The 23,088-nt window shown below is 39.0% G+C and overlaps 1 protein-coding gene and 1 long non-coding RNA gene across 4 annotated transcripts in view; one reads left to right on the forward strand and one right to left on the reverse strand.

Annotated features, from left to right (window-relative positions):
* The window catches only part of GTF2A1 (general transcription factor IIA subunit 1), a 43,338-nt gene extending 34,759 nt beyond the window's left edge, over positions 1-8,579 (reverse strand). The window contains exons 1-2 of one of the 3 annotated variants that reach the window (XM_045901338.3): positions 8,187-8,579; positions 4,260-4,361 (exon numbers count right to left, since the gene is read on the reverse strand). In XM_045901338.3, the coding sequence (XP_045757294.1) occupies positions 4,260-4,361; positions 8,187-8,216 (132 nt within the window). In that variant the 5' untranslated portion in view covers positions 8,217-8,579. Of the gene's footprint in view, positions 1-4,259; positions 4,362-6,469; positions 7,168-7,715; positions 7,871-8,186 lie in introns of those variants that run through there. The other 2 variants (XM_054513826.2, XM_045901339.3) reach the window with 2 other exon arrangements.
* Positions 8,580-8,707: 128 nt separating this feature from the next.
* Positions 8,708-19,729, forward strand: LOC135361639 (uncharacterized). Its single transcript, XR_010405293.1, has 2 exons — positions 8,708-16,764; positions 18,728-19,729. It is a non-coding gene; the product is annotated as an uncharacterized LOC135361639 (long non-coding RNA).
* Positions 19,730-23,088: the final 3,359 nt, after the last annotated feature.

Genomic DNA, 23,088 nt, shown 5'->3' on the forward strand with positions numbered 1-23,088 from the left:
CTTTCACAAAACATCTAGCTCCTGAATAAATACAAGAAAACTGCATTTCTGGGCTCCCTTGAAATGGGGTTGGGGTACAGCGTTTTCCCCAAGGATGAATGAAATAGAACGTAACAGATTATTGTTCAAGTTATGGCCCAAGTGTTTATATATAACTAGAGTATATTTAGAATAACGGTTCTCAATCAGGGGTGGTTTTGCTCCCCAGGGACATCTGGCAATGCATGGAGACATTTTTGGTCGTCAGAAATGAGCAGTACTACTGGCATTTAGGGGGCAGAGGCCAGGGATGCTGTTAACATTCTACAAAGAACAGAAGAGCTCTCTGCAACAAAGAATCAACAAATGACAGCAGTGCCAAGGCTGACAAACCTGATCTAGAGACCAATAAACCGAGTTTCAGATTTGTCTCCAATTGAGGAAATTCTTCTCACTTTATTTTACTGAGGAGAGAGGTCATGTTTTATAGGTACTTGCTGTTTAGATATGGATAGGTCTCACAGTGTAGAAATGAGGATGATTTCATCATTCACTTTGAACAGGATTTGTAGACAGACGGTCATTCCCACCCACAATTACTCACTAATCCAAAACACAATTTACATTCAAATACAGATTAAGGACTATCAAGACTATGTTTTAGGTGTTTTTTTCTATCTCCCATAGTTTATACATTAAAGTAGGTCCAAAGTGTTTCAAGAGATAACCTCTGAGAATTGGGTTGACTTTTTTTAATCGCCTCTCTTCCAGCATTATCTGGTTAAACTTCAAATTACATGCACAGTTATTACTCATCTTAATTCATCATCTAATTCACCATTGCATCCTTCACAGCAGTGGTGAAGTTTCTGATAAGCCTGTGAAACAGCCAAAAAGTGGGGAGGAAGGGGCTAGAACTAATGACAAGGTCCTTTGTAAACCATAAAACACAAAATTAATGTTAGTTTTTGTCAGCAAGAATGTCTAAACCTATAGAGTCTAATACAATATCTACCAGCCACACATGGTGATTTAAATTGCAATTAATTATAATTAAAATTTCAGTTCTTCAGTTCCATTAACTACATTTCAAGTGCTTAATAGCCACATGTCACTAGTGGCTACCATACTGGAGAGCACAGATACGGAACATTTATCACCACAGATAGGGCACATTCTGGAAATTCTAATGGGATCCTGAAGAAATTTAGTACAGAGAATTAAAATAACATAAACTCAATTTAGTATAAGAGTTTTATTTTTTTTTAAAGATTTTCTATTTATTTGACAGAGAGAGAGAGCACAAGCAGGTGGGATAGTAGGTAGAGGGAGAGGGAGAAAGAGGCTCCCTGCTGAGCAAAGAGCCCAATGTGGGGCTCGATCCCAGAACCCTGGGATCATGACCTGAGCCGAAGGCAGTTGCTTTACCAACTAAGCCACCCAGGCGCCCCAACAGTTTATTTTTAAATCCAGTTACAACCCACAATAGAAGAGTATGCTCCATCTGAAAAACAGCAAAAATATTAAACTACTTTGTTCTGTTACTGGCTGTTACATGGAACTACATGGTTCTGGAGCCATGTTTGTTATTAACTAATTTAATTAAATATTTACTGAATACCAACCACATATGCAAGGCACTGTGCTCTACAGAGGCTAGGGATTCAAAGTAGAATAATTCACCATTTTTATCATTAAAAACTAGCCATCAAACAAATCAATGTATAAAACATATATAATATTCATATATACTACATTATATATATATTACACTAATATATATTTGAACAGTCAAATGTAATAAAAATACAGGTAGATCTATTTAATCTCAAAGACATCTCCTTCTCTTTGGAGAGAATCCTTTAATTCTACTGGGACCAGTAGGAAAAATCAATTCCCCACACTTGTTATCTACAAGAGTAGATAACAAACAACCTGGATTGACTGCTAGTTTGATTTAGGGTAGATTAAAGACTTTGGAACTGATTTTCTACATTTAAAAATGTTGTATCTTCTACATAAGGTCAAAGTACTTCAAGGACAACCATTATATGAGTGTAAGATAAACTGCAAAGTATTTGCTCCACATAACGCAAAGGAATCTTATTCTCTTATTCATATCCTGAGATACTTTATGCTATTTAAGCAGTTTATATTGCCATTCTTCCAACTCAGGCCTCAAGAGTTGGCATTCTTTCACTTGTATTTTTGGATGCCTACTCTTCACTTTTAATAACCATTACATTTCTCTCAAGGTAAATACAAATTTCCTCATTTCACTTAAATGTATGTATTTTTCCTTCCTCACACAGGCAGATTCTTATCAAAAACTCCACAGAAGTTACCCACAGATGCCTAAATACTCTTAGATTTCATCACCATAAAGGTGAGGTTCACTTTATTTAAAATAAGTTCCTAAACTGCAGCCTCACACTTCCACTGAATAGATAAATGATAACAAAACAAATGTTCTTAACATTAATTATGATTACTTATTTGTACACAGTCCTCAAGGAGCTCAATACCCAATTTCTAAGCCAGCAGTTCTAAAACTTTTGAGTCTCAGGATCCTTCATCACTTTCAAAAATTACTGAGAACCTCAAAGAGCTTTTATGAAATTATTAACTAAGTTGGGTTTTTTGTTTGTTTACAAATTCATTTAAAAACAGCAATGTATCCATCACATGTTAACATAAATAATACATTTTTTAACAAAAATAACCAAATCAAATTTAGTGACAAATAGCTTAAAGGAAAAATAGCTAGATTCTCCTATCTGCGTATACAACCATCTTATTACTTTGGTTGAATATATGAAGAACATCTGTCTTTGCACACCTAAACAGCTGGGAAAAGAAGAAGTATTTTAAGTGATGGTTTCTTTAAAGTTAGCTGCAATGTAGAATCTGAAACCATACACCAATGAACTTTTCATACTTTTAGATTAAAATCCATTAATTTATCTTTCACTTTGAAGGGATTTTGCAACATCATGCATTGGTCATTTAGAAAATATAAGTTCAGTGAATTATGCAGTATTCCAAATATTAACACATTTCATTAAAGAATATCAAATAATCGCATTTCTTAATATTAACAGTGATCTCATCTCGACTCCTCAGTACACATCCTTTTAATATTCACTGCATCAAAATGGGAAGCATACATAAAGCACTGTGGATATGGAACAGTTATCTCAAGGAAAAGTACTCAGTGCATTTGGGTAGCAAGTTTAACTGGCCACAGAACACAACTTTTACTGAAAATATGACAAACTATGATTATTCAGACTTGGGCATCTGGCCAACCTCATGGACCTCTTGAAACAATCTGTGGGGAAACCTCAGGACTCCAGAGACCTTATTTTGAGAACCACTGTTCTGAGCAATAAGGCAAAAATATTCCATAATCTCATGAGTCATTACAACACCAAGAAAACACAAATGCTAAATAAAAATATCTAATTATTCCTGCTTAAATCCAAAGAAATCCAAGAGACAGATAACCAGCTCCCAATGTCAAATACATCATAAACCTAATATTTGGTCCACATTAAAAAAAAAAATCAGACTTAAGAACATAAAATTAGGGCGCCTGGGTGGCTCAGTTGGTTAAGCGACTGCCTTCGGCTCAGGTCATGATCCTGGAGTCCCGGGATCGAGTCCCACATCAGGCTCCCTGCTCAGCGGGGGTATGCTTCTCCCTCTGACCCTCTTCCCTCTCGTGCTCTCTGTCTCTCATTCTCTCTCTCTCAAATAAATAAATAAAATAAAAATCTTAAAAAAAAAAAGAGAACATAAAATTATTTTATCAAGCACTTATTTAATCTCCACAACACTTTCTAGAATACAGGTACATTAAGACCATTAAAAAAAGGGGGGAAAAAACAAAACTACAGGTATGTCAAATAATTAGACCATAAATATACAATGTTAACAGTCCATTAGTAATAGTGAATGCTATTGCCAGACACTGTGCTTAAGCACTTCATATGGTTATTATATTTAATTCTCAAAACAAACCTGTAAGGTAAGTCTGACCAATTCCCATATCACACATAATGAAACTGAAATACAGTGTGCCTAAGAGCAGAGGAAGGATGGATGGTAGAGCTATCTAAAGCTAGCCTCCTTCACCTATCCACACACTGCCTCCTGCAGCAAAGTTGAATGCTCATCCCATGGAAAAATTATGGATCAGTCTCTGGCTAAAGAGAGTATTTTAAGGGGGGGAAAAAAAAAAGTATGACTATTAAAACAACAACAAGAGGCAAACTCACAGTTTTTAGTTCCATAAGAACTTGTTCATCAACTCCATCATCCAAAAAGATGTCTCTCACATCATTAATAACATCTTCAATCACAGATCTGTACAATTTAGGCTTTAAAGGAAAAATAAAAATGTTGAAAAAGATCATTTTTCACATATTCAAAACAAATTAAATATAATACAAGTCATTTTTCCAACTAATCAAAATTTATTTTAGAAAATATAACTTTAAAGATATGGCCATCCTAACAAACATCATTTGCTTCAATTAAAATGGATTATTTTATGACTGCATATTTTAAAAGAAGTCTTAAATACTAATGCAATTCATACACAGGAAGTCCTTACACATACAAGGTCCACACAATTTCCAGTTAAAATTTCCTATGTTGTTATAATCAAAACACCTAATGTGACCCAAAAAATAGCCTTATGGGTTGCTTATAACTGGTTCCTATTATTCTTTCCTTTGACTTGTTAGATCTCACAACCTCCTCACTAAGCCTTAAACTTACGTCCTGCAGTCATTTGCCTGATATTATCTGCAATCTAATTTAAAAATCACGTAATTTCTATTTTCTGTCAACCAGTCTGTGCCTTTAAGCTACACCATTAAACGTTCATATACCCACAATAACAGGTCTTAAAGCCCCAGATGCACAAGACACACTGACTTCTTTCCCAGGATTTCTTTCCTTCAACTACTGCCTAGACGATGCCATGAAATAGAATCATGGACAACCTCAATGTTTTCTAATTATTACTATTATTGTTGGTATTACTTGGGAAGGGTTGGAGGAGACGATTGTTTCTCGAAGGTTGCCAGAAGAATAAAAGGAGAATAAATGTGAAAGCACTTTCAAAAGTATAAAGTATTTTTTAAAAATCAAAAGGTAATAGTAATTTGCCCAACCCACATCCTATTTTTAACGTGTTAGGCAAGAAGTCTGCATGTCAGTGTGATAAAACTAGAGCTGTCTTGTTATAAATCCTATCCGTTATCACACACAGTTAAGGTTATCAGCCTTTTTCTTTTAATGTTTGTCATTATTTGTGTTTTATAGCCTGCTTAAGGTAAGAACTACTAGTTACCCAATAAAACCAAGGGTTTGCTCTCATAACCAAACCTCAAAGACAAATGTTTCACTAGCATCTCTAACAGCAATACTGTTATCACAGGAGAACCCTCTAAGAAAATGTGTTCTTACACTGCCAAAACTACAAATAATGAGTTCCTCTGTATAACTTACCTCAACCATTAAAATTTGCTCCTTTTCACCACAACCAGATAAACAATTCATATATCTGGGTTCTCACCTTTGCTATTCCACTCACTAACCTGCTTTATTTTACCAAATCTGCCTGTGTAAACTTTTAAGTTATTCATGTGCAAAATGTGAAACTCTATAAGGCCTCCTTATTTTAACATTCTGATTCTATATATAAGGAAATTGTCACTGACTATAAGTATCATTTTATCTATGGTGATTTAACCACTGAATTACAAAAATAACATTTAAAAAGTGGTTTTCTTTAAGCCAATAATAATTCTTAATGCACTATAAAGAGGTGGTGTAATTTTAAATTGTTACTATGAATCTTAAGTTGATGATATAAATTATTTTTTCAGCAAACTGGATGTTTGGTGTTTTCTGAAGTCAATCACTCCTAAAAATCTTCAGCTTGGAGATCCAGACATTTACAGCTACAAAACTTGCTTTCTTCTGGCACTCCCTATTTAATGAATTTATCTTGTTTTAGGATTTTGCTTATGCACCTTAGTTAACCTACAATTTGACCATTTAATTTCATAAAAGCTCTAAAGGGAAATGTGTATTCTTCATGACATATACACAATAATTTAGCAGAACTGTTCATAAGTTGATAAGCCACCATAATACTCATGTTTTTTAAAAGCATGGGGGTACATAGGCACTCCCTGAAATAAGCAATTTCCAAGTTATTTAAAATGCTAAACCTTACTTAAGCCAAAGTTTTTGCCTTTTAACAAAATACAGAGTAATTTAGGTTTGTCCTGGTTTTCAAAACACAGATATTCCAAACTGGTAAATTAAAGAGCCATGACTGTCACTATCTAATGATTATTTAGAAGGTTCCTTTCCAAAGTGTTAGTTCCCTGGGGGAACACTGGAAAGTAAATCAGATTAACTTCCATCTAGAATATTAATATCCAATGAAATAAAAATACTGCCAACTTACAATTTTTTTGAGATCCAGTTTGCACTAAGCCTCCTTATATTCTCATTACTCACAATTCGCCTATACATAAATGTACTGTGTACATAAGGTCCTATGTTGAGGCTTTAGACACTTTATTTCTTCAAAAAGCTTCGTGTCTCCATTTAATATAGAAAAACAACGGCATATTAGAAGCTTTATTTCTAACATATTTTCTGAATACTTGAAGAACAGAACACTACCAAAGTCAAGTATACCCTGCAGCTAACAGTTCATGTAGGAAGCATTTTTTTTTTTAAATTCCCGACAATAACGCATTTTCCAATACAAAAACGATTAGACAGCTGAGCCACAATTCTGTTTAAAAGCAAAAATAAAAATAAAAGGAAGGTACAGCAATTCTATTTTCCCCTAACAAAGACAGGAAACCCTAGCTGCTGCACCAAAACAACAACAAAAAACTTGGGACTCTGAAAGCTGCCCTGTTGGGTGCGAAATTACAGCGTAAGGAAAGGACCTAGAAATAAACTGAGCTCTGCACGCTCCTGCCTCTCGCCTCGGGAGCACGCACCTCCCAGCCCCGCTCTCAGCAGCTCTCACTATTTAAAGCCGGATCTAGTGTTTAAATGGAGAGGCGGTGACGTAGGCCTGAAAAGCACCTTCCCATCCTGGCAGAGTCTATATTAGAGAGCGGCAATGGCTCTATATAAACAGGGCAGCCAAAGGGAGGAGGACCACAAGGCTCAGGGACTGAAAAGCAGGGTAAGCGGCCGCAGCCATGATGGATCGACCCGAGTCGCCAACGGTACGGAGTCGGGCGGCCGCGGGCTTGTCTGCGGCGTTTGGGACCGGGCAAAAACGTGTTTTATGTCAGAATAAAAATAAGAGTGGGGTGGACTAGTGATCACATTGCGTTGGTGACTGACAAGGTTATTTATGTGACTGCTTTTTGCAAACCTACGTGATCGCAAGTAACCAAAAAGGGACAAATGGGGAGAAGTAGGCAAATTTCAAGGCGAAAGCAGGGGCACTTTGACCACTGTAAGCTTTTTTTGTTTGCTTTGGTGCTTTTGCTAGTGGAAGATACGATGGGGGTTTTGCTTCCCCTTCGCCATTTTACCGATTCGGAAGGAACCGAGATAAGTGCTTTTCAACCTTCGTCTTTTTTTTTTTTTTTTTTTTAAGAAATATAAAATGGCCCCAGTGAAGGCTCCCTAAGCACAACAGCCAGAAACACCCCAAGTAACCCCTCAAGTAAGCCGTTCACCTTCCACTGCATTGAAGTGGACCACGGTGGGTCTTGTGGACTCGCCCAATTCCCCAGACGCGGTTTTTGTTTTGAGGCTGCTCGGGGTGCCTTCTCGAGACAGCGCGGCCGAGCCCGCTTCAGGGAGGAAGCGGCGGCTTCCCATGCGCCCTCCCTCCCGGCGGCCGGGGTCTGGGGCCAGGGCCGCGCGCTCGCCCCGGCCCAACGGCCTCCGCGGCCCGGACCGCCCCGCGGCGGCCCCAGGCCCCGCCGGCGCCCCCGCCCTCCCGCCGCCACCGCCGCGAGCCCGAGGCGCCCCCCCGCGCCCGCCGCCCCGGCCCGCTCCGCCCGAGGCGGGAAGCGGCGGCGGCCGCGCGGGCGGCTGAGGAGAGTAGAGGCCGGGAGTCGCCGCCGTCGTCCCCGCCCCCGCCCGGTCCGGCCGTTGCTGCCGCCCGGACGAAGCCCCCGCCGGCCACCAAACCACGTCCTTACCACGGTGTTTGTATTTGCCGAGTTCGCCATTTCCACACACAACACAAACAAGAGGGGGCAAGCCCAAGAAAACAGGATAAAAACAAAACCAAAAAAGAAAAAAAGAAAACCAAAAAACCCGGAGGGTGGCCCAAGCCACCGCAAGATTGGGGGTAAAAATTTCAAACAAAATCGAATCCTGAAAGAGTAAAGGGGAGCGGTGAGAGGAGGAGGAGGAGGGGGGCAGTCCTCCCACAGCTAAAAACCTCGAGAATCGCCCTGAAAAAAAAAAAGCCACGACCCTTCTGGGGTCCGGGGGGCGTTGCCGGCTCCCCACCCCGCACCAAGGAGGGAAACCACCACCGGTCGCCGCTCCCCGCGCCGCCGCTGCCGCCACCGGCTGCAGCTCCAGCCGTCCGGTCCGCCCGCTTCTCCCCTTTATATAGTGAGCCAACGAGCTGCGCGAGCCACCGCCGCCGCCGCTGCCGCCGAGAGACAGGGCGGAGGGGGAGGGAGGGGCGGAAAGGGCGGGGGCAGGGGTGGGCGGGGCTGAGCGCGAGACACCGCGAGAGCCGCGTGCGCAGGCGCGCCGGGGCGGAGGCCGCCGTGGGCCGCGTCGTCACGCGCCGTGGAGGGTGCAGGGCGGGCGGAGTCAGGGGACTGGAGTAGTCAAGTCGGCTTGCCCGCTCCCCAAGTCTCGCGTGATCACGTGGTTGCCACCCAGGCGGAAGTGTCCCACAGCTCTTTTCGGGTGAGGGACTTGCAAGGCATTGCTAGAAAAGGCATGAGTTCTGGTGACACTCCAGTCCAGAGTTACCTGGGACCGACTCTTGTCAGGTGTTTCTGCGTCTCCCGGCGCTAGAGAAGCTAGAAAATATGGAAGGGGTGGTGGCGGCTGCCTCGCTAGCAATGGCTGCGGAGGACCGGTCACGTGTCCCCGCTTCCGGCCCCGGGAGCGCTCGGACTCGGGGCAGAGTTTTAAATGCGGAGTCATCTCGGGGCTTGAGCTAGTCTTTGGACTTCAAGCTCTGAGGCTTTCGTTGCTCTCCTGAAGGATGGGCCTTTCGCCTGCAAAATTGTGTACGTCTTCCTAAACGGGAAGAAAGCTGATTTGGGCCCACTGTTAACACATTTCAGAATTAGTAACCCCTGAACCGGCTGAGTTGTCTCCACCAGTACAGCTAAAAGTTTCTGGGCTTAAGTTTCCCCAAGGTTCGGCCACCTACTAGCCTACTAGTACTTTAAGTGACTTATAACGGTGGTGGAAATGCAAAACAATAAGCGAAACACGAGCCACTGGATTATGACAGCACGATAACGTTTACCCCTCCCCCTCTTTTTAAAATACTGCCAAAATTCTGTAACCACATGGCCTGCGTGTAATGACTAACATCTGAAATACTTCCCCTTGACCCACCAACTCTCGTGGCCTCTCGCTGCGAGAGAGCGGGCAAAAGAAGTCCATGTCTTGGAGTATAAATCAAAAGGCGTTGACCTGCTCTGCTCAGGCAAATCCCGCCTTTATGGCAACATTTCACGCAGAACAGAGAATTCTGTTTAGAAGGCAGAACTCACAGTACCTAATTCTCTTTGTCCCTGGGAATTTTGAGAGACATGGAATGTAGTCTGGACAAGTGAGGGAGTTTATCTTCATAAACCAAAACGAAATGTCAAAGTTGTATGCAACTGAAAGCATATTTGGAAAATCTCAAAGACAACTACCAGAGAGAGGAAAAGATGCAACGTGCCAGGACCTGAAGGAAGAAATTAGAGAAAGCAGAGGCCATTAATACTCAGAAATGGGAAGTTGTCGGTATGTTTGTGATGGGCATAGAGAATATCAATTAATTTTGAGATTTCTTTTAACACAGCTGATCCTACGTTCTTGCCTTACCAGTTGCATTTCAGTTCCCTGCACGGCTTCCTGCGTGAAGGCACTTAAAAAACAGTCCTAGGAAATCATAGTGTTCTTGATACGTAAAAATAGGGTTCCATCACCTTTTGTAATTCATTTAATATTCAGGTGACCATTAGCCCGAAAAGTTATACTAAACAGTACCACTACTGGTACTGGCTTATTAGGACTTCTTTTTACCTCTTTATGTATACATACTACCAAGTATTTGCACTTGGAATCCCTCACCTTCCACCTCATTTTCTTCCCTAACCCCTTGGTATTCTTGACTAAATGATAAAATGTTTTGCCATCAGTTAAGATAAAGACCACTGCATACAAAACATGGGTTAGAATCTATGAGATTTATTCTCCATGGACTTATTCCCAAGGGGATTAGTCACCATTTTGCTCTGATTGAGACTGACCTGTGAAGTAACAAAATACAGTTACTGGATTAAAAAGACAGAAAACCCAGTTCTGGACTCCTTATGACATACTTCATACTTCTCCGAGGCTCTGAGATGGCCTCTGTTTTTACACACTTTAAATTGTAACAGTGCTGAAGCACTTGACTAATACTGACCCAGATCTCTTCCCTTCTTTCTCCAGTGTGCCTGGCATTTAACTAACCACCATGGATTCCATCCAATTTACTGTTTTCCATTCCTCATTCAGTTGTAATATGCCTTCAATCATTATATATGTGTGCCAGCCAGTTTAGTTTCAGAAAGAGACATTTCCTGTCTTGCAACAAAATACTGGGTCTGAATAATTTGGAGACTACAGCTGTTTAATTCACAAAACTGGAAATCTATGAATAGAAAGCTCCTCCCATGTAAGACTAGATTTAGCGTTATACTTAAATTGTTTTTATCTGAACTTTTTCTTGGGGGAGGGGAGCTTAAATAACTTTTCTAATTTTAGCAGCTCCTTGTACCATGTTTGAAACATTTACACTGGATTTTCAGTTTGTGAACTCATACTTGGTAACAGCCGTGTATTTAAACAGATACATATAGTGATCTCTTTCTTTGTAATGAATCTTTTTTTTTTTTTTACTTCTAAGTGTTTTGTACTGGACAATAAAAGTTACTTCTTTCTTTTAATGTTAATATTCTGACTAAACACTGGATAACTGCCAAACAAAAGAAGCAACGGAAAAATTTAGTGCATAAATTTTAATATACCATAAACAAAATGACACCAAACCTTATATGTCCAAACATTAAAATGTTTTACTGTCCAAATGACTATTTCAGCAACAATGCCAAGAAAGAAAAAAAATCTAAAAAGACTGCTCATGGAAATTAGCTTGAACTAAAATCTCATTATGTAACTTACCTTTAGTTTCCATGTTCTTAAATATGGATAGATAGATAGATAGATCAATAAAGCTAATTATCTGGCATATTTAGGAATCATGCAGCCCTTATATACTCAATAGTACTGGGCACTTTTGGAGAAAACAGAAATGAAGAGGGAAGATCTTGTAACTCAAGCTTAACAATCCTAATGAAAGCCCCTATTGTATGGTGCATAATGACAGCATTCATTCAAGATATTAAAAGCACTGTATTTCAGTACTACCAAAAAATTATATTCAGAATTCACATATTTTTTAGGCCTTTACAAAAACAAAACAAAAACACCTGTTGATTTCCACATGCACTGATGTTTGATGCAGTGTATAAAAAGAAATTACTGGCCATACCAATTACTTTTATACATGTACTGAGATTTTTTTAACTTTTTTTTAATGTTCTCTTCCTTCTAACTTACAGTTTAAAATTGCTACTTCATGTCTTAAAACAGCAACTAACTTGCAATCATTTTTTGTATATGGAAATATAAGCCAGTTAGTGGTGGCTTAGCAAAAATAACTTAGTGCAGAATCTGTGCAGTCAGGTTTGACAATGCCATTACCTTACTGTGAGACCTTCTGCAGTAACTAAACTTCTCTGTGCTTGATAAGATGAAATATGGATTGTTGGGAAGATCAAAGGTACTAGAAAGTGCTTTGGTAAGTATTGGGTGGATGTTTTTATTATTAATGGTAAGTTACATTAACAACATCAAAGCAAGGGAAAGATCTTTTTAACTCACTTTATAGAACACTCCTATGAGATTTTAATAATGCTGCCAGTGGTTGATGATTAATTTATCCACAAAAAGTTTGGCTAAATTTTGATAACTTAAGTGGTGAGTATACAGAGTAATTTTTGTATGTAAATATAATATATGCTGTTGTGAGATAAGATTCCTTAAGCTAAGGGGCACCTGGGTGGCTCAGTCGATTAATCCTCTGACTCTTGATTTCCGACTCTGGTCATGATCTCAGGGTCATGAGATTGAGCCCCGTGTTGAGCTCCACGTTCATCGAGGAGTCTGCTTCTTTTCTCTCTACCCCTCCCCCCACCCCCACTCATGCATGCTCGCCCTCTCTCTCTCTCAAATAATTCTGGAAAAAAAAAATTCTTTAAGCTAAATGCTGATCTATCATTGTAATTCATCAAGTTGCTTGGTTATACATGTGTACAATTATACCTAGCAAAACTATATATGAATTTGTTCATTGACTCAGCAATGCCAATTCTAGGACTCTATCCCACAGATATAGTAGCAGAAATATGAAAAGGTATATGCCCAGGACTATTCAATTATAGGACTGCTTGTAGCACCAAAAGAAAGGAAACACTCTGATATGTCCATATAAGGGGATTGGTTGAATAAACTATGGTACTTGCACACAGTGAAATACTATACAGCTATAACAAGGAATGAGGAATATCTCTATATACCACTATAGACTAATCTTCAGGATACAGTGTTAAGTGAGAAAAGCAAGTAGAGATAAGTGTTCTTTGTATGCTACCATCTAAGAAAAGAGGAACTATAACATTGTGTGTACATACACTTGCTTACATTAAAAAAAAAAAAGGAAAGATTAAACCATAATTTTTTTTTAAAGATTTTATTTATTTATTTGAGACAGAGAGAATGAGAGACAGCATGAGAGGGAGGAGGGTCAGAGGGAGAAGCAGACTCCCTGCCAAGCAGGGAGCCCAATGCGGGACTCGATCCCGGGACTCTAGGATCATGACTTGAGCCTAAGGCAGTCGCTTAACCAACTGAGCCACCCAGGCGCCCCAAACCATAATTTTTTTTAAAGGAAGGTTACCTATAAGGACAAGGAGAAAATATTATGATGAGGACAGGAATAGAAACTAGGCTTATTTAAATATATTTTTTATATTTGACTCTGGAAACCTATTCACTTAATTATAAAATGAAATTAACTTATTTATAAAATAAAATTAATTGTACATGGTCTCAAAACTGAAATAAAATGAAGCAAATAAACCTAATAGTATATTTCATAACACACAGAGGGGAACCTTTTCAAGAGACCTTAAAACACAGTAATTTGGGGTGCTCGGGTGGCTCAGTAGGTTAAGCATCACCTTCAGCTCAGGTCATGGGTTCCTGCTCAACGGGGAGCCTGCTTTTCCCTTTCCCTCTCCCCCTCCCCCCTTCTTGTGCTCTCTCTCTCTCTCATGCTCTCTCTCTCAAATAAATAAAATATTTTTAAAAAACAGTAATTTGACTATACATCTGTAGGGAGATATTTTCTAAAAACAAAGAAATAGAAAAGTTTTTTTTTTCACTCTTCTCTGTATTGCTGTGATGATGTTTGTATATGTATTCTGGTTTTTTAAATGTGAAATGTGAGATAAATAAAATGAGTAATTATGTGATGTTCTAATTATATCATCTTAATTGTTCTTGAAAACCAGGATTCCCAACATGGAGGAAAGGAAATGCAGATGTAAGATACAAGTAGATAAGTAAAATTCTGTAATCCCGAATTTGAATTAGAAGCATCATGATGCATTGTCTTATTTTTTACCCTGCCTCTGAAAAGGCCTAGGAATAACCAATCCAGTAGCAATGAGTACACCTAATGCCTAAATTATGGCATTTCAAGACCAGTATTCCTTGGAGAAATGTCTCATTCTGAGTCCAGGTCAGGACCAAGAAATGTCTTTTTTCTAAAAAACAACAAAACCCAAACCCAGTGTTTTAGTTGTAAAATATACATAGCTCTGAAAGAGCCTAAACACAGTGACCAATCTAGCAACTGTGAGCATCTCTAGCTCTCAGATTATGATCTTGAAATACCATTTTCCACTAAAAGGAATCAAGGCTCCTTGCAGATATTGCTGACTCCAGGATTAGAGCAAGAAAAACATCAGTTTGAGCCAGAGGAAATTGCCAATTATTGCCCAACCTAATACAAAATGAGTCCAGAATATCTTTTCATACAGGTCACAAGGAAGATGTATTAGTTTCCCTGGGCTATTGTAACAAAGTCCCACAAACTGGGTGACTTAAAATAATAGAAATTTATTTTCTCACACTCCTGGAACCTGGAAGTCTGAAATCAAGGTGTCAGCGAGACCATGCTGTATCTGACCCTCTAAGTAGAATCCTTCCTCACCTCTTCCCAGCTTCTGGTGTTGGCCTGCAATCCTTGGTGTTCTTTGGCTTATGGTCGCATGCCTCCAATCTCTGCCTCCATCTGTACATGGCATTCTCCCTGTGTCTTTACATTGTTTTCCCTCTATGCATATCTGTCTCTGTGTCCCAAATTCCCCTTTTTGTAAGGATGCCAGTCATACTGGATTAGGGTTTACCCTAATGACCACCCTATTTCCAAATAAGGTCACTTTCTGAGATACTGGGGTTCAGATTTCAACATCGCTTTTTTGGAGGACACAATTCAACCCATAACAGAAGATACCAAAGACTGCTGGTGTCGTGTCAAGAGACTTTAGGAGCCGGGCGCCTGGGTGGCTCAATTGGTTAAGCGACTGCCTTCGGCTCAGGTCATGATCCTGGAGTCCCTGGATCAAGTCCCGCATCGGGCTCCCTGCTTGGCAGGGAGTCTGCTTCTCCCTCTGACCCTCCCCCCTCTCATGTGCTCTCTCTCATCCTCTCTCACACAAATAAATAAATAAAGTCTTAAAAAAAAAAAAAAAGACTTTAGGAGCCAACATGAAGAGGCCTCTACTGGCCAAACGTGAGACACTTGGAGTACCAATAGGATAGAACTTAATAGCAAGTTGAAGTACATCAAATATTTAAATCCATTAATTTATAATACTGTTAAAGAAACATGAAAATGCTAATTGGTCACTATTGGAGGATGCTGGGGAATTAACTCATTATTTTGAAGAGTGGTAAATGAAGAAAACTAATCAAGGACTTATCTAGCCTTTCCTACATGAACTCTACCACCGAGTACCAAATGGTAGATATCGTGGGTTGAATGTGACCCCCAAAAGAAAATGTCCATGTCCTAATCCTCAGAACCTGTGAATGTTACCTTACTTGTAAAAAAAAAAAAAAAAATGGTCTGTTTTTTCTTAAGATTTTATTTATTTATTTGAGAAAGAGAACAAGAAATAGAGAGAAGGAGTGGGGACAGTGGGAGAGAGAGAAGCAGACTTCTGGGCTGAGCCGGGAGCCTAACACGGGGCTCGATCCCAGGACCCGGAGCTCATGAGCTGAGCTGAAGGCAGATGCTTAACCAACTGAGCCACTCAGGTGCCCCAGAAAAAGGGTCTTTCAGATATAATTATGTTAAGGAGTTTGTGAGGAGATCATCCTGGATTACCCTGGTAGGCCCTAAATCTGATGACAGGTGTCCTTATAAGAGATACATAGAGGTGAGCAAAAGAGAAGGAAGAGGTAATGTAACCACAGTGGTAGAAGCTGGATAGTTGCAGCCACAGGTAATGCCGCAGCCACCAGAAATTGGAAGAGGCAAGGAACAGAGTCTCCCCTAGAGCCTCCGGGACGAATGTGGCCCTGCCAATACCTTTATCTTAGACTTCTGGCCTCCAGAACTGCAAGAGAATAAATTTCTGTTGTGTTTAAGCCACCAAGTTCATGGTTATTTATTTCAACAGCCGCAGGAAACTAATACAGTAGATGAGAGGAAGTTTCTCATTGAAGAAGTAGTCCAACTAATAAGTGAATAAAGAATGAGAAAGTATCTCCATTTCGCAACCTCTAATGAATTGAGATGGAGGCATTAAACACTGACACCTGCTGACATCACAAAAAGGGAAACAACCAGATGTATATGTGTCCTGATAAAGAACATGCTACCACCAATAAGGTAGTCTTACCTTCACGGCCACCACCCAAAATTATAAACCCTGAATCTGACTAGGCTTGTAGTTCCAACTAACAATTTTCAAAAAATACAGAAGGTGCAAGGACATTGCAAACTACATATCCGGAATGCAATCAGCAAAATCCAGACGCTGGGAAGCTATAGGACAAATGGTCCAGTTTCTTCAACAAATAAATTCAGGGAGAGAGAGAGAGGATCCTATAGATTAAAAGACAAGAGTTATATCAATCAATCACAATGTGTGGAACTTATTTGGATCCTAATTTAAATAACTGTAAAAGAAATGACAATTATGACACAATTGGAAATTTGCATACTTCCTGGATATTTGATGAAATTAAAGAGTTACTGAATTAAATTAAATTGTTCATGTAAAATATCAAAAATAGGTCCAGTGAAGCTTTATTTTACAACCAGTGATGGTTCTTTTTCCAGACGGCTTGTCTTCCAGTTGAAAAACAGTTCATATCCCCAAAAAGGCCTGGTACTGTGTTATAAAGGTAATTAATATTAAACACTGTTTAGTTACATAGGTTTCTTCTTTCTCTGATTCTTGGACCTCAGCCACATATACCTTATCTTGATTCACAAGTTGAACAGCTGTGATTGGGATAGTTAAAAATGGTGAAAAATAAGGTACTCACTCTGATGTTTTTATAAAAGTATTCTAGCAGACAAACTATCTTTTTTTAAAAGAGTTTGCTTATTTGAGAAAGAGAGAATGAATGCATGAGCAGGGGAGAGGGGCAGAGGGAGAGGGAGAAGCAGACTCTTCACTGAGCAGGAAGCCTCGCTCAATTCCAAGACCCTGAGATCATGACCTGAGCCAAAGGCAGGTACTTAACCAATTCAGCCCCCCAGGCTCCCCAAAATTATCTTTTATTTACATGCCACCTTTATCTTCTTATTCATACATCTTCAATTTGATAGAGGCTTCTGATATGGCAGATAATTCTATGTAGATAACTTTTTAATAAAACACATCATAGATAAATCTGTAGTTTATTTATAAACCATATCTTAGAGAATTATTATATAAACTGGAACTAGATAGACCATTTTCAGTTCCCAGAATCTACCTTCCTCTGGTAGTAGAGGTAGTACAGCTTGTAAAAAGGGAGGGAGCAGAAAGTCGCTCAGAGATTCCAGACCAGAATGGGAGGACTGATCGATTTAACAGTTTTCTGTGAGAAAATCAAGGGTTGCAGTTCAAATACCTTGTTGTGAACAAGGCTCTGGATTATTTTTGTAGGATGTTTCTTCAAAGTAATGAGATAGCCAGCAGGCAAAACATGATAGATGCTTAAACAGGAAAAATGGAGATTTAAAAAAAAAAAATGAGGAATTTGCTATTTTGTGTTCCTGCCACGATGAGAAGCAACAATAATAATAATGGATTTACTTTAAAAGCTTTAATCACACAGTACTTCCTTTAAAGCTTGCAGCAATCCAATGAGATAAGTAATATAATCCCTTCATTGTGGACGGGAAAATGAGACTCACCTTCAGCAGTGACTTGTCCAAGTTCATATTGCTGTTTACTTGTGAAATTTTAGAGGTACAAGTTCAAGGCTCTTTCCACCTGTCTTAGAAATAAGAAACTATCAGTCCAGGAGAATGCAAAGGTTTTGAGTCAATCATGTTGCTCCTTAAGTTTGTCAAATGTATGTTAATTATATAATGTGTTAAACTTCGTCTGGGAGAAGAGAAACTCTGTAGCTTATGCAAAACTGAGACCTGAAACCGAGACTTTGCCCTGATTAAATAAAACTGCCTTCATAAAAGCATCATCAAGAAGCATTTATTAAATCATTTAAATAACTGATTTCTCTGTTTTTACATCAGTTGAAAATCATCCATTTCCCATTTTAAGTAGCACCTACTCAATTACTGAATTTGTCAAGAACAGTCATTTTCTAGCAAGATTCTTTATAATCAAAACATTTATGTCTAGCTTTATCATTACATTTTAAATGCTTTCATAAAACAAGAAAATGAAAGATGACTGTTTTTAGTGGTAGAACATTAGGAAGAGGAATTCTTTATATTTTACCTAATAAGCCAGTGGCATAACTTTGATTCTGTAGATTAAAAAATACATTAAATTGGGCATGTGCTAATGTCATTGCACAATAATAACTCAGAAGAGGCAGTATATACTGAAAGGTATAGTGGTATAGCAAGTAACCAAGTGTGTGGACTTTGAGTCATGTAGACTAAGATGCTTGTCCCCGCTCTGACCATGGGCAAGTTACCTCATCTGTAAAGTGGCAGTTTAGTAATATTACCTACTTTAGAGAGTTGTGTGATGATTAAGAGTTAATCCATGTAAAGCCCCTTAGCACAGTGATTGGCACGAAGTAGGTCCTCAGTAAATATTGAAGACCATAACAACAATAAAAACAACAATAATAATATTGATGGAACAGAAAATTAAATGGGTTCCATTTTGTCTTTGTCTAGATCATGTTGAACAGTGGAGCAAATGGGAATTAGAACATACTTCTGAACTGAGTTCACCAATAAAGCAAAGCCATCTCTCTTTCGGACATGTAGGTTTTTTTTTATTTTTTCCATCTGTAAAATTAGAATCAAAGAAGGAAGCAATTCCAAGTTTGAGATGAAACACATACTACACTCTGAATTAGTAAATTTTTCACCAGTTTCTTTGACGTTAAATCATTTGAATAACTGATTTCTGTTTCTAAATTTGTTGAAAATCATCTATTTCCTGAAATGACTCAGACTGTTTAAAACTAGAGGCCTTATATAAATCTCTAGTCAAGAGATATAATTGCTCATTTGTCAAGTGTAGAATGCATTACCATTCCTCAATAAATGTTAAATTGAAATGATAGATTTTCCAGCCTTCAGATATATTGTAGTGTGTGATAAAAGACAATCAATACTGTTAGACAAAATACACCTGAGCCCAGATAGAACACAGAACTAGGAAACCACAGTCCCTGGGTGGTGTTTCATTTCTTCATATATTTTGTAGCCTCCTTAGGGATATTTATCACTAACAATCATTTTATTTTCCAAGGATAGAATTCATTACATAATAGCTTCTTAATTTTCTCTAATTTTAGTGAACGATACAATCAATTCCAAATCCCTTCTTCCTGTCTCCCCTCTTCCCCGAACTTACCTTCCTTTCTCCTTCCCTCCCTCTTTGCCTCTCATTGTCTCCATTACTGTTCCTTTGCTTTTCTTTTTCCTTTTTAATACCGTAGTTACAGAATACCAAACATAGCCTCTTTTCAGTGCCCTTAATGTATTTTCACCCTTCCAATATTGGCTTAAAAAATCAAATCGGAATTTCTGTCTGACTTTATAAAAATGTGATTGGATAATGATTATCAGATACATACCATTTTCAAAATCTCAGTATGTTCTTAGTCTCCATATTTAGCCCTCTGATTTTTTTTCCTGAACCAATCATGACATTCAAAAAATATTTTATTGGGGAGGAAAAACAACAACAAAACAAGATAAGTTAAATTACCAAAAGCTCTCAAATAAAAAAAATTACATAAAATAAAAGATGAAGCGCACATATTTCTGTCTTTCCAGTCATACATTTCAATCACACGTGTATTTTTTCTTATGCCCACAAAGCATCTCTGGATATATATATGTAGATGAATATGAGTACACTTTGTTTTTTACAAAAAAGGAATCATGCCTTAAATTTTATATACAACTTGTTTTTTTCTTTTTTAAAAAAAAATAAAGATTTATTTATTTATTTATTTGAGAGAGAGAGAGAGAGAATAAGCCGGAGAGACAGGGAGTGGGAGAGAGAATCTCAAGCAGATTCTATGCTGAGCATGGAGCCCCACATGGGGCTCTGCCGGAGTCAAGCTCCAGCCGGGGTGGGTCTCTCGAAGGAAAGGACGGCATCACGAATGAGGAGACACAGACACAGGATCAGGTTGCAAGCATCTCCTCCTGACAGCCTCGGAGGAACTTTATTTATATTTTAGGATATTTTGTTTTTCCATACTTTCGTAACATGTGATTATGGTTTTTTTACAATTTATCGAGATAATCTTAAATCATTTTTTGGATTACAGACATAGCCTTCTTTCATTTTTCCTTTGTAATGATTAACATGACCTTCATTGATTTCTGCTTATTGACTTTCGCTAAAACTAAAAAACAGTACGCGAAGAGAAAGGTGCTAGACAGAGCGTGACCGTCTTGTTATTTTGTTCTATAGAAACTAATTCTTCGTGGAATTAGTTTCATTATGATTGCTTAGATAGGCGTAACTAAGATGAGTAGTCACTTTATCATGAAACCCCAGAAATATTCCCACAATTATAAAGATTGCCATAAACAAAATGAAAGAGAATAGCAGGAGCCAGCTGTGGAGTCTCCTGTTTTCAGGATCGTCCCCCATACTTGGACCTTGTCAAACAGCATGAGTAGCTTGGCTCGCGCCAGGGCTCGATCTCACAACCCTGAGATTATGATCCGAGGCAAAACCAAGAGTTGGTTGCTTAACCGGCTGCATCACCCAGGCGCTCCATTTTGCCTTTTTCATAGACCCAGTATATCACAGACCTCTTTCTAGACCAGTAAATTTCACATTCTCAGATGACTTTGATGACACCTCTGTAGGTACACAAAGGAATAGTTAGGCTGTTCCCTTTTGTGCTACATTAAACTTTGCTGCAACAATGTCCTTGTGAATGTACCTTTATACACTTTTGTTATTATATTTGTAGGATAGATTCTTAGAAATGGAGTTGTTGGGTCTTAGGATTTCTACATTTTAAATACGAATTGATAGTCACAAGCTACCCATGATAGGTTGTCCCCTCTATCTCTCTGACTTTATACAGGTCCCACATAGCTGTCCTATAAAGTTGAGACCAATCTCCATTCTCATTCCTCCAGAAAAAGGAATTTTTAAAAATTTGTTTCTGAATCTTTATTCACATTACACACTTAACAATGTCTTTCTCCACTTACCTTTTTTCCTTTCTAGAGAAACCCAGCTCCTGGAAGTTTTAATTCCTTCCATTATTTCCCCCATCATTGTTTCTCTATATTTATTTTTGTAAATTATTTGGAAAGTGATAATATTTGATGTAATTACTTGTGTATTGGGCTTCAGTGTACATTTTAAAGGGACTATTAAGACAAATATTTTCACAATTTTCTTTGTTCTTGGCTTATTTTTCTCTCATCCAAAAAGAAATACTAATGCTGTCTCTAATTCTCAAGATCTGGAAATACTCTCCTTCCTAAGTTTTGTACATACTCCCATTTAAAGGAATGTATTATAGGGTCCCTGGGTGGCTCAGTCGGTTAATCGTCTGCCTTCGGCTCAGGTCGTGATCCCAGGATTCTGGGATCGAGCCCCGCATCGGGCTCCCTGCTCAGCGGGGAGCCTGCTTCTCCCTCTCCCTCTGCTGCTCCCCCTGCTTGTACTCTCGATATCTCTGTAACTATCTGTCTCTATCAATAAATAAATAAAATGTTTATTTTAAAAAAATAAAAGAATGTATTATAATTCAATTTTTGCATGTCTGATTCCCACTAGACTTTTCTGCCAATCATTCAACAAATACTTATTGAGCATCAAGCCCTATTCTAAGCCATGAATGTACAGCATAAGACAAAACAAACCGAATTCCCTTCACTCATGAAGCTCATGAGGCTGGTGAAACAGACAACAGACAAGATAAATAAGTAGAATATTATATGTTAGGCATTTGTAGAAATCCAGGTGAGAAGAGTAGAGATAGAAAGATTCATCATGTTTTGAAAAAGGACCCTGTAAGGTTTGCTTTGGGTACAACATGGGGTTTTAGAAAAATGAGCAATCAGAGATGCCACATAGGCTTCTCTTAGGTGACTGGGAAGATGTGGTGCCATTTAGGTTGGGGAAAATTGAGGGAAAGACACATTTAGGGGAGAAAAATTCTGTTATGGTTAGGTTTAGATGTCTGTTGAGCACTGAGGTGAAGACATCAAATAAACTGTTGAATACAAGTTTAGAATTTGACCTGGAAATAAATATTGGGGACTCATTTAGCATATATAGGTACTTAGAGCCATGGGGATGTGTGAGATTGTGTGAAGAATGTAAGGGGAGAGAGTAGAGGCATTCTGACATTTATGGACTGGACCAAGGAGAAAGAGCCGAAAAAACAAGACTGGGAAGGAGCTGGCAACGATGTAGCATATAAACCAAGAGAATGGGAGGAGTGAGGGTAGGAGGTGGGTGTGGACACCAAGGTTAGAGAATGTTGCAAAAAGAGAGTAGTTAAAGCTGTCAAATGCTGCTGAGAAGCACATAAGACAAGATAGGAAAGATCTTAGATTTGTTAAGTCAGAGAACATTGACAAAGGCCATTATAGTGTAGTAATGGAGATGGAAGACAAATTGGAGTGAACTGAGAAGAAAAGATGAAGTGAGAAAAGGGTGAGAGCAAATATAGCTTCTCTGTATCTCCATGATCAAAAGTAGCAATCAGCAGTCAGAGCACAGACTCCCCATGTTGGGAGGACAGGGTCTTTTGTGTCTACTCTGGCTCCGGCAAGCACACACAAGCTGCTTCTGGAGTCTGTGCAGGGCTGCCTGCCACAGGCCTGGGAGATGGGGGATGGGTAGCTGCTCCTGTGGCTAAGAGCTGACATTGACTGAACCTAACTGCAATTTACCATCCAAGCCTTTGCCTGGAAGTTGCAAGCCTTCAATAGACTCCAGAGTTCCAACATGGTTATATCAGATTCTGCCAATGCAATTGATGTCTAGGTGGGGAGACTGATTCCTGGTGCTTCCTACTCCACCAGCTTCCCAGAAT

Source organism: Mirounga angustirostris, unplaced genomic scaffold, assembly GCF_029215605.1.
Source record: "Mirounga angustirostris isolate CCGP_5_RB_7025 unplaced genomic scaffold, mMirAng1.0.hap1 SCAF_9, whole genome shotgun sequence".
NCBI lineage: Eukaryota > Metazoa > Chordata > Mammalia > Carnivora > Phocidae > Mirounga > Mirounga angustirostris.